Source organism: Hydractinia symbiolongicarpus, chromosome 2 (assembly GCF_029227915.1).
Source record: "Hydractinia symbiolongicarpus strain clone_291-10 chromosome 2, HSymV2.1, whole genome shotgun sequence".
Lineage (NCBI taxonomy): Eukaryota > Metazoa > Cnidaria > Hydrozoa > Anthoathecata > Hydractiniidae > Hydractinia > Hydractinia symbiolongicarpus.
In genome coordinates, this window is record NC_079876.1 from 27852415 (window position 1) to 27864430 (window position 12016).

The window sequence follows — 12016 nt, forward strand, 5'->3', positions numbered from 1 at the left end:
AATTGAGAAAAAGGTAAATTGAACATTTTGATCTGTTACATCTCAAATTCTTAAAGGAACATAAAATTTGATAACTACTATATGGGAATGAAAATAAGTACACTTCGCTCCTTCGACACCTTTAGCCCCTCAAAACCCTGCCTCCACCACCTCCAGCCCCACCTCCACCCAAAATCGGTAAATTCGACGGCATCAGAAAATAAATCCGATAAATTCCGAAACCCGATTAAATCGAACGCATGCGCACACACCGATAGTAATATTGCTGACATCAACAAAATCCAACGCATGCACAATCGAGTAGGGGTAAGTACCATAGAGTTGTGTCAAAATCGTCGGGCCTTGGGTACACTCTCTCAACTTCTTCAACGATGAGGCCCTGCCTTTTCTCCAGCTCCTTAACGAACTGTTTAACCAAAAACTTGGGATCGTGGTGCTCGATGAATGTTGGATTTTCGTTGAGACTGTTGTGCACAGCCACACTTACTGGGATATGCTCGGATAGATATGTTAGATCTGATGTTTGTCGCTGATTCAATAATGCTAGGAGGGCCTCAAATTCGAACACGATGTAGTGGGGGTAGGGTCGAAATTCTTTCTTGAAGCATCTCTTGATTTTTGGTGGGTTCTCGCACTCCCATGCTGTGACAAGGTTATACCCTGACCCCACTATGAAGTCTTCCTTCCACTTAGTTGCAATGTACAAATTCTTGTCTGCATTGGATCTATTGGGTGGCAGAGACATCCGTGCCACTTGCAGCCGTTTAAATTGGCTCATAATCGTCAACTTTATACACCTCGCGCTTTAGATAATCTCGCAGCACTCGTTCTCCTCCATGTCCGCAGAGTGCGTGATGTATGTGTCTACCTGTTTGCTCAGGCATCGCTTCTATCCACTGACATGCCGCATAGCTGAAACCCTTATCGGGGTAAAAGACCTATTCTGATTTGCTCGGCATGCGCTCGTCCTTTTTGCCTTTGCAAATGGTCGTAGTCTTGGCACCTTCGCACTCGTCCTGTTTATGTAGCGTGAGGTTGTTGCTTTGCGTGAACCGTTGATAACACGCCTCGTATTTCCAATGTTGCGTTAAAACATCCATCTTTTTGATAAAAAAACAGTGGCCATTCAACATACCAAGATTAATCGTGTCTAACCCCTTTTTGTACTGGTTCTGTCCATAGACGAGCCGCCATGGTGCTTTGTCAGTGTTCGTCCTCGGTTCAAATACTCTGATGTTAATCCTGAATCGTTTGGCAATACCCTCAAAATCTGCAAGCTTTGTAGAGCGCACATTTTCACGCTTTAGATTGGGGTCCTCGTAGTACTCACGAGCCAGGGCGAGGGATTCTTGTGTGGTGCGCTTTTCACGCTGCTTGCGCTCTCCTCTGTAGTGCACGGCTAGGCATCTCCAGAAGCACAAAATTGTCCGTTCTTTCATCGTCTTTGTCAAAGCCGTAGATGCATCTCTTCTTTCGCAACCAGTCAGGAAGTGGTCCACATCCAAGTAACGGTTCTCTTGATAAGATGATCTTGATCTGTACATGCTTGAAGACAATTTTGCCCTCGTATGCTCCAGGAGTCTCGATAGTTCTGTCGGGTGGTAGGGTTTTGAGGGGGTAAAGGTGTCAAAGGAGAGAAGTGTACTTATTTTTATTCCCATATAGTAGTTGATACTTCTGAAGAACTTACATATATCAGTAACTCTTTCAAATAATTTTTTTTACAAATTTTAAGTTTTTCTGAAATTTATGACTCAGTATTAAAAGTCATAATTAAACTTTTGTTACTAATTCAAGGCCAACATCTTCTGTTCTATATACTATAGAGTCAAAGTATTGTAACTGGATTTATCTAGCTGTGTAGTTATCTGCTGCAGAACCGATAGGAAAGACTTTTGCTTGATGGACCGAGGATGTTCAAAGCTTTCGCTCTTACAGACTCACTTAGCTTTGTCAACTCAGAGGTAAGATAATGGCTTGTGGGCATGATGAATTTTGCAAAATTCACTCTCAACTTGTGGCCACCACTCACGGTTGATCAACGAGGCACCAATATCCCTACACTTAAACACCCCGTTATGGTCTGCACCATACTCGCTACATACTTGGGAAAATCCGGATGTTGAATAAGGATTGCCGAATGACATAAGTGTTTTGATCCTAGGGAGTATACGACGCATGTGGTAGTATACGTGAAACTGAAAGTTATTAATGAACAGCAAAAATCCAGTCATATACTTAGCAGAGACACATAGGGCTGTAGTAGCACAATGCATTGCAAAGTTGACCTGCGTCTGCCAAAAATCAAGCCTTACCAGTTTCTCATGCAACTCTAACAAGATCAATAAATGTAGGTGCCTGAACCTTGATGAGATAGTTGGTAAGCTCTGGAAATACCACTAGCATTTACGCCTTCATCGACATACACAGATTTTGTAGCCATTCTTCGCGGTTCGAGTATATGTTAATGTTTCATAAAATTTGATGGCATACAATATCAGTAAAGAACTATACGTAGATGGAGCTTGGCGGCAAAAATTATCTCGATCAGTGCACGAAGATCGCTTTAAAGCCGATCAGTAAACAAAAACGCTTTTCCCCATTAGGTTCAAAGCGAGTCGTATAGGATCGGAATGGTAAACTATTCGTGTTAAGGAACAGTAGCTTTACACCCGTGTTACCGAGAACTCTAAAAGTAGTCATGGACAGAGAACTGAGGCAGCTTATGCACCACAGTTAGATATGTTATACCTGGGGCGACTAAGGTAGGTAGGTGGTAGGTATACCACTGACATCTACCGGCAACTAAGACTAGTCTGCCCACAGATAGAAGATCGTTGCTTGTCCAATGGGAAGAAATCGAAGTGTGCTTAAGGACGATAGAATATGGAAAATAGAAGAGATCAAGCAGTACCTCCGCAAGGGATTTAGGAGCGAATTGACTCGCAAAAAAAGTTCAAAAAGTATGGAACAGCTGTTTAGTGTAGCGATCGTGGTTTACTTCCCGTAACAATCATCACCAACGGGTGCAGAATTGCCGCAATAACATCTGGTTTAAGAACACCATTGGATGTGGCTTTGCGAGCTCTTGCACTAGCCACGACCCTAGGTGGTTGACCTAGACTTGAAGAATGCCTTTGGCAACTACGTTTAAAGTATCAGACTAGAAACTGAACTCTTGCTGTGAGAGCTACTTTAAGGTGGTACCCCTAGAAAAAACTACAACGCAGAGGATTGTCTTTTCTAAAGATACTCGATGAGGATATCATAGTATGTGACGGTGTCTTGGGGAATTAAGAAGCAGAGAAAGACTCATGTGTGTATACATACGCAGAAGTATAAAAATATAAAAATGTGCCTTAAAAATAATATTAACAATGGAAACGATATTTTAACAAATTCCAAAAATAGTTCCATTGAAAGTCATTTCGCTCAAGGTACATTATTTCGTTGTACTTTTGGAAACGGTCGCAATCCTTTCTCCACTAAACACGAAATGAGATGGCTTCTCATCTGCTGTACATCAAATCGATCTTCAATAGGTGATTTCCTACCCAGACAGAATTTCGGCTGCGTAAGCAATGGCAAATACGCCACAGTTGAAACCGTCTTCTTGCTTTTGAACAGGGAGAAATGACATGTAAATTTTTCAGTTCAGGTTTCTTTAAATTTTTGATAGAGTGCGCTTAAACTCCTCAATGTATACCGAGCAGCTTTGTTGTTTGTTTTTCAAACTGTCGCAAATTTAAACAAGTCCAACGCAAAGGTTTATTTGCTTGAAATTTCCAATTGTTCAAACGCGAAGTTATTCCAGATACAGACAAATTTAGAGGCTGGCTCAAGTGCGTCCATCCAACATTTTTGTTCGAATGTTGGATGATGCTTGCATTTGAGTTGCTTCATCCAACACATTTCATCCAACATGATTGTTATAGCGAATACACACTACAATGGAGTACCGCTATACGATGGAGAGCATGTCGAAAACAAGTACGAAAGAAGAACCATTTTTTATAATTTTTTTCTGCTGTGATAAGGTGATTTAAAAACACCTAACATTTACAAGATGATATACACATTGAAGATCTTTAAAATGCTTAAGAAGTAAGAAATTTTAAGAAAAAAAAAAAGATGAAAGAGATGAATATGCTATTAGCACCGTTATGTCACGAGCCGACATTTTGCTCCACCAGCTATTTGTCTCACCAGGGTATTTTTCACATACACGTGTCTCTATTATTCAAGGTGTTGAAACAATCGAATGACTTTTTTGAGCTATGAATCCAGGTGTGTTAAGTTTCCAAGTTAGTTGGGTTGTAGCAGATTACAGAGATTGTGTTAGAGTTATTAATAGCGAACATTTAAATTAAAGAAAAAATGAACATGTCACGGTAAGTGTTTTACATATCCTTTTTTTATTATAACAATTTTATAACAACAATGAGGCTGAAATTTTATGAAAAAATAAGAACAGAATAAGAACAAAGGCAAGGCATTCTCGTCCCCAGAGCTCTTTGAGATAAACTCGAAAGTTTATATCAAAGAGCTCTGGGGTCGAGAATGATGGCAAGGCTGAAATTTTTTCCTGCAAAAACCACTATAGTTTATTTCAACCCGGGATGAAATTAAAAGAAAAACACGTGTAAGCACAATTATTTTTTCATACCAGGATGAGGTCGTAAAATGAAATATACGCCTTTTTTTTGTAAGAATAGTGTTTTTTCGTTTCAGTCTCAATATTCTTAATTTTTTTACCAATATCAACCTCATATATTCTTAATAATATTTTTAGCATGACTACCCATGAAAACATATAATCAGCCTTGATATAATGAAATAGCTATAATTTTGTAGAGTATATATTACTACGTGTAACGGACACATTTTGTTGTTGCGGATAAAGAAGTTTAGTTTACTTAATGTGTAAAAAGTAGAGCCTGGACATATTCTTAGGATATTCTTAATTAGGATATTCTTATTTTTTGATCCGCTTTTGTTATAAAAAAAAACGTGTACACGCAATTTTATAAGAATTTACTTATAATATATAGTTTAATGAATATGCGCACCAATATTTTTGAAATACGCCTTGTGTATGATTTTAATTTTACATCTTTTTTTAGAATTTCTGTTCATTCTTTGTTCAAACGTGTATATACCACGCACATTGGGAATGACTACCATCGACTTATCATATTTTCCATCCAAACGGTCCTGATTTTACACATCCGATACACAGTCCCGCGAAACTCATAAAATATACATTTTCCAGGGTCCCGCGTCCCTCGTCCCAGGTCCCGCATCCCGACTCAACAGGGTCCCGCGTCCCGCGTCCCACTTTTCCGATATGCCCTGTAAATATTATTATTTTTGAGAATAGATTATGTTGACCACACGTGTCTTCAGTTTTTAACAATGATGTGTTCATTTATTTGACTTTTCACTTTGGAAGACCTTGCAGCTATCATGATTTTAAACAAGTTATTGGATGATGAAAAACCGTCCAGGGAAAAAAACACGAAACCGGCTGAAGAAAAGAAAAGAAAAAGGATATTTTACAAATATTATCCAAAAACTGATGATGGAAGACAGACAAGGATTTCAGGAAATGTTCCGAATGCGTGTGGGTGATTGAAAAAAACATTCAAAAATGTTGGATGAAAAGTTTGATCGAGATCAAACTTCATCCAACACATCATCCAACATGATTCTTTTTCTTTTCTTTTTTTAAGAAAATTTGGTTCAACTCAAATGCATCCAACATTTCATCCAACATTAAAAATTTACGATGTTGGATGAAATGTTGGATATATTTGAGCCGTACCTATACTGAAGTTTAGTCATGATTCAAGGTGTGATCAACTTTTGGTTTTATTAGCACTAAAGTTAGACTTTTCTCCTTTGTCGATATTTTCAGGATAGCCTCTATCTCTAATAAAATCTTCAATTGATGAAAAATCATGCTTTTGTGGAGATGGCATAATTTTGTTTTGGTTTTTCTAAGGGAACCGCCTTAAGCACCACGGCAACGCACAACCTCGTCAGCAGGGTCTCATGGCCCCGAGTTGTTATTACCAAAAACGCCCTGGGAACGAAGTTGACAATTAAGGATTGGTACATTGTTCAAACGACGATTCTTTTTTTTTAACGTTTTCGGGCCTTATTTTTAAAAATACGCGTGAATTTTTTTTAACTCTTTTTATGAAGGACGCACTATTATATTGACAAATGTTAAACCGCAGCCCAGTCCCCAGGGTCTTGTAGCCCTTGTTATTACGGAGTGTGCAACAACTTCGCCGCTATCAACTATATCAACAAGGCAAAATGCCCTGGGAAGGAGGTTGTTTAAACCGCCAATGTTGGGTAAAACATGTAAAGTGATCTAGCACACGCTCACGTTCACAACAGAAAGGTAGTTTGTTTAGGTTTTAAACGTCATTTACCTTATTATTGGTCTACGTGTTGTAAGAAGTAGGATAGTATCAAGCTGAGAAATAGCAAAAAACTGCGAATTGTCGATATATATTTGTCCAAGACTGTCGTAAGTTCCTCCCTAGAAAGTGCGTTCAGTAAAATTCTTTTCATTGGATTAACGAATTTTTCGCGCACCTAAATTGTTGAAAATCAATCAAGTTAAAATCCATGAATTGCAAACGTATTGTATGACACAGCAAAGCAGATATTTTCTTTATCCTAGTTTCGTCTACTGAGTATACACAGCGTCAGAACAGCGACGCTTCGTTGAATAAAATGTTGGCTATGAAAATTGAATTACAGTTCCAATAAATAATAGTAAACTTTATCTACATCTAAAAATAAACGCTCAATCAGAATAAATAACAATCATAATGTTGTTATTCGATTCAACGCCCGGGCGTTAATCAAATGTGCAATTATACGCCCAGGCGTTAATTAAATGCGCAATTACAAGAAAAGGGGCGGGGAAAACTGGAAATTATTTGAAGAAAGCGCTTTTCAAGAAAGGCTCAACTTTAAAACAACTTTGACATAATAACAAAGATAGGGCCGTTTATTAGAAAGTGCTTAAACAAAAGCTTTATTAAAAATTCAAAATTAAGTGAAATGAAAGCGTATATTAGGAGATATTTCAAATATGGGAGTTCAAACGAGGTATTATTACGGTATTCTTTTTATATTGAATATTTTCAATCTAAAAACTGCTTTTCTACCATCTTTTTCACGTTAAATAATTTACGATTCTTTTATGCAAATTCGTAATTCGCAGGGTTATTTGTGTCGAATGCGTGTTCATTCGCCTGGAAAGAAGTCACGTTCTGCAAATAAAAACAATTGTCCACTTATATTTATATGTTTTTTTTTGTTTCTGCTTGTCCTTTGAACTGTATCCGTGGCAAGTTTCCATTAACAGAAAGAAGGCTCCCCACCTGTCACAAATTTCTTTGTTTTCGTCTTGTTACCGGAAAAATGAACACGGCCGATCTCGTATGAAATACGATGGTCTTTCAAATTTGTTCCATCCCAAACAATTCAAACATTTTTCAACTCCTAAAATTCATGACATGAATGCTTCTGTATGGACCTCTGTAATGGGTGAGCGAGTAACTTCGCCATATTTTCAAAAAGTTGGGCAGGACTTCGGCTACCGTGAACAAAGTAACAATCGTCTCGTTCATCCAACCCGTGCAGCCAATCCTTTGTAGATTCCTGAATGATCAAAAATCTTTACGAGGTTTAAATGGATAGTGTGTCGCAAAAGCTAATGTTTTCGTAAATTTATGTTCATAAGGAGGCCTCATATAAAATAGTAGCGGAAAAATTAGGCGTTTTTTACTTTTTGCGGCATGCAGTCAAACTGTTATTAGTGAGCACTTTACAAAAACAGAACGGGAGTAACAAAGTGTCGTTTGAGATCGAAATACTTACGTCAGCATTTTTACCTTCCACATACAAAGCATCGAAAAAGAAAACTGGACTACGCCGCAGGTGTTGAAACATCTAAAAATTAAAAGTTGATTCAAGCTATGGCAATAAGTTAGCAACACTTTAACGACAACCAGCCTCTTTACAATGAAAATGTGCTTTCATCCAAACGTTTTCGTGTTTTTTTTTCCACGGATTTCATATCATACAGTGTGCTCACTCTGTCTTTTAACATGCGGCCAAGATGTGTTCGCGATGAAGAGAACTCAGTGTCTTTTATTCTTCGAAATTTAAACAGAGTATTTTAGGATGAAAAGACAGCGGTGTCATGCTAATTATAGAATAAAAAGTTAAGAATTGGGGACATTTTTATAGTTCCTATACAAATTAAGAATATTTGGGGTTTTAAAAAATGAAGAAAAAAATCTACTTTTAGAGGAGATTTTAGGAGTTTCGAGGAGGAGTTGTGGAGGAAGACCCAGCAAGAACACATAGTTGACATAAAAAAGCATATGAAATCAATCTCACTTGGCGGCATTTATCCGTCACAACAGTCGGATTCGATCTTCCATAGACGAACACAACACGTACAACATACTCTGCCACTCCTCCGTAAATTTTCTCTGGTAACACACAGTTATTGTGTCTAAATGAAACAAATTGTTTCAAAATCAGCAACAGTGAAGCGCAGGGTGGGGCACAAATATAAAGAAAACAAGGTTCTTGTTCAGGGTGTATTTCATACTTGTAAAAATAAACACGGGAAAATGTGTTTGGGGGACTGGCGAAGAAAGATTTTACAGAACCTTGATAAATTTAATGTAAAATTAACCAACTCACATTTCTCGTAACAACACGTCTAAAGCTATTTTGACAGTGAAAGAAAATCATTTTAGTGATAAACTACGGATAAAAAAGACATGCACGACGAACGAACAATAACAAAAGCAAACGGCAAACGATCAAAACGAACGACAAACAAGTTCGAAATGAAAAGGATACGAAACAACAAAGGTGATGATTTTTCTTGTGCAGCATCTACATCGGCCAATGATTCGATAAGAAGCGAAACGTTCGAAGTAAATTCTTGATACTAAACACACGACATTATTAATCACAACATCGACTTTATAAACTGGAAGCGTATCACCTGCGCGTATCCATGTTTAAAATACGGTGTGGCCGTCATTTTTGGAATGAACTTCACAGCGAAAAGATCATTTAGTCACTCAGATGTCCGTTATCTCTATGTCTGTTACGGCGTCAAAGTGGGAAATGAAAGTAAAAGGCTTCGCTGTTTACGACAAATCGAGATTCATTTTACATACACACAACACAGTTTGACTCTTCTACTTCCCGGTTAGGATAAGTAAGGCAATTTTTTTAATTACTTTGTCTGCATCTCGACCGAGTAATACGCACACCTGCAAGACCACAAAGCTATTTCGCGATATTTGTGCTTAAAAAGCTGATTTTAGTTAACAACCTACCCAAAAACAAGTATTTTCTTGCAGTAACACCAAAGCAAATTGATGATGGGCGTTCAACAACGATTTGTTGCGTAAGAACATCTCGACACATTTTTTTACCCAAAACAGTTTGGACCTAAATGTAAACAAACAAACGAATGCACACAAGACAATCTGTAGTAAAATAAAAAATAAAACTCAAATATTAAAAAAAGTAAGAGTAAAAAAAGTATAAAACATGGCGCATAAACTACCAGCTACCATTATTAAACGCGTTATTTGAAACCTACCATCTTTAACCTTCAACGAGAAACCACAAAGCAATACAATCAAATTGAATTTACATTATTTTAAATTAAAAGTTCTTTAATGACGTCATTAACTCGTTCATTCCGAAACGGATTCGGGAACCCAGGTTTGAGAAACTTACCCAATTTGGTCCCAAAATGTCCCTAGTTGCCCACGTGGTAACAAATGACTGACGTTAGCACTTCGTTTCCAAGTTATTTTGCCTCAAAGTTTCAAGTGTATTGTAATGGCTTCATTAATTGAAATTAAGCTATTGACGTTAATTTATCTTATTCACGTCGTGCCGTAACGTCAGAAAATTTAAGACATAGCTTTGTCGCGACATCAAAGGAGATAGAACGAATGTCGAAATTGCCCCTCACAAACACACTGACACACCGTATTATTATTATAGGCGATTACCTTACCTAATTTTGGCTTCATCTGTTCCATTTGCTTTAAATAACGCTTCTTTCATTTCAGAGCTGGTATCCATGACAACTATCTAAAAAAGATGCCTCGATATACCAGTTCTTTTTTAACTAGAGTTGTCAAAAATATAAATAATTTGAGAGCAGGAATTTTGAGGAAAATATTTTTAAAGACGAAGCGGTCGTTTAACAGAAAAAAGTTATGAACTAAATATTTGCGATTACAAAATTCAAAAAATTGGAAAAGGTTTTACCTTAAGGGAAGTAATTTTAGCGGAAAGAAAATTCGTGAAATGAAGCAAAAAATGTTAAAATGATCCTGAAGGTAATCTAGTAATGTATAAATTGGGTTCTACTATGAGAGCAATATTTGAATAAAACAATTTCGAGCACAAATTTTACTCGCTGAACCTCACACATTACGCAGGTTTTTGATTTGCCTTTAACGCTATGTTTTTTAAACGATGACGGTGTCTAAAAATTAAAAAAAAAACGTTCCCTAAGACAAACGTATAACAACTATCACTGGAAACTTTGTTGAACAATATCGTGGGGAGGTTGAGAACGCAGTTTACGACAAAATTGGTGTTGATTGATTTATTATAGTAACTCGCCATAGAATAAAGGTGGTAAAAAAGTAAAATATAAAAACAATTTTAAAATAGCAAATGAAATAACAGAATTGCAGAAAAAATTGATGTTCCGACAAAAAAGTGTTACGACAAAAAAAGTGTTACGACAAAATCAGTGTTACGACAAAATCAGTGTTACGACAAAATCAGTGTTACGACAAAATCAGTGTTACGACAAAACATTACCGCACTTACAATTTTTTCTGGGCAATTGATTGGTAGTAGTGGGGTGGGATTATCTTCCTCCATATCTACAAGAACATGTTTTATCAGTTTTATCACGTGTGAAAAGTGATACACAAACAAACCAAACATGCGTCAAATTTTCTTACCTGGAGTGGCGTCAAGAGATTCTGTATCTTGTGATGACGTAATAATATCGTCTGCTTCCATGGTGATTAATTGACTACACTAACGTTAAGAGAAAACTTTGTAAATAATTATATAAATTATAAATGTGAAAAAAACTTAGTCGGTCAGTTCTATTCTATAGAGCTGCACCTGAAGCAACTTTAGTACTGTACACTAATCCGGGAAAGCATAAATAACCAGCACCCTAACGTTAAGACTTAACAAAGTATGAGCACTGGGGACTACAATGGTCACTGAATATAGCAGTGCTTAGTAAGAGAAAATCAAGTTAGAAATAATAAACAGATACCTAAAGTAGTTAGAATTCCTTATGTATATAACACAGATTTACCTGTATAGGCACCCCTAAGCTTCGTAAAATATATAACTTCGTCCCCAGGGCATCATCTCAGTATATGCCTTCGAGATAACAGAGACCTTAAGGATACATGAAACTCATAATACCAAGGCTAAGAATCCTGTCTATATTTCCTGGACTGCAAAATTGGAGAGCTTGGCACGTCCAGAACAGCACGTTCAATATCCATATTCATAAATTTTTGTACTTTCTAGTCCAAAAAATAAAGTCATATAGAGCAAAAACCGTTTTCAAGAACATTTAAACTTTGTGAAAACAAAATTTAGTCACGTTCTTTTTTATTTCATTCCTGTCAAAAATTTAGATATTTTATTCAAAATAAATATTCTATAAAAATATCTTTCCAATGATATGAAAATCAAGAATAATATAAAAATAGAGATTTGGGTGTTTTATGTATCCTGAAGAATTTGGTATACTTCTTTAAATTTTTTGCCCTCTTCTTACAAATCCATTTTAACCGTTCTCCTGACCTTTTCATCAAACCTTCTTGCTTTGTGAACTTCCCTGTCAGACCCTGCACCTGCATAACACACCTGCATAATACACCCGCACATCACTACA

At 36.9% G+C, this 12016-nt stretch overlaps 1 protein-coding gene across 3 annotated transcripts in view; it reads right to left on the reverse strand.

Annotated features, from left to right (window-relative positions):
* Positions 1-6643: 6643 nt before the first annotated feature.
* Positions 6644-12016, reverse strand: part of LOC130630485 (BRISC and BRCA1-A complex member 1-like) — a 100919-nt gene continuing 95546 nt past the window's right edge. Inside the window, exons 1-11 of one of the 3 annotated variants that reach the window (XM_057444001.1) lie at positions 11523-11598; positions 11055-11128; positions 10918-10973; positions 10507-10564; positions 10088-10164; positions 9393-9507; positions 8905-8995; positions 8743-8767; positions 8431-8548; positions 7906-7977; positions 6645-7686 (exon numbers count right to left, since the gene is read on the reverse strand). In XM_057444001.1, coding sequence (XP_057299984.1) covers positions 7528-7686; positions 7906-7977; positions 8431-8548; positions 8743-8767; positions 8905-8995; positions 9393-9507; positions 10088-10155 — 648 coding nt within the window. In that variant the 5' untranslated portion in view covers positions 10156-10164; positions 10507-10564; positions 10918-10973; positions 11055-11128; positions 11523-11598 and the 3' untranslated portion in view covers positions 6645-7527. Of the gene's footprint in view, positions 7687-7905; positions 7978-8430; positions 8549-8742; positions 8768-8904; positions 8996-9392; positions 9508-10087; positions 10165-10506; positions 10565-10917; positions 10974-11054; positions 11136-11522; positions 11606-12016 lie in introns of those variants that run through there. The other 2 variants (XM_057443999.1, XM_057444000.1) reach the window with 2 other exon arrangements.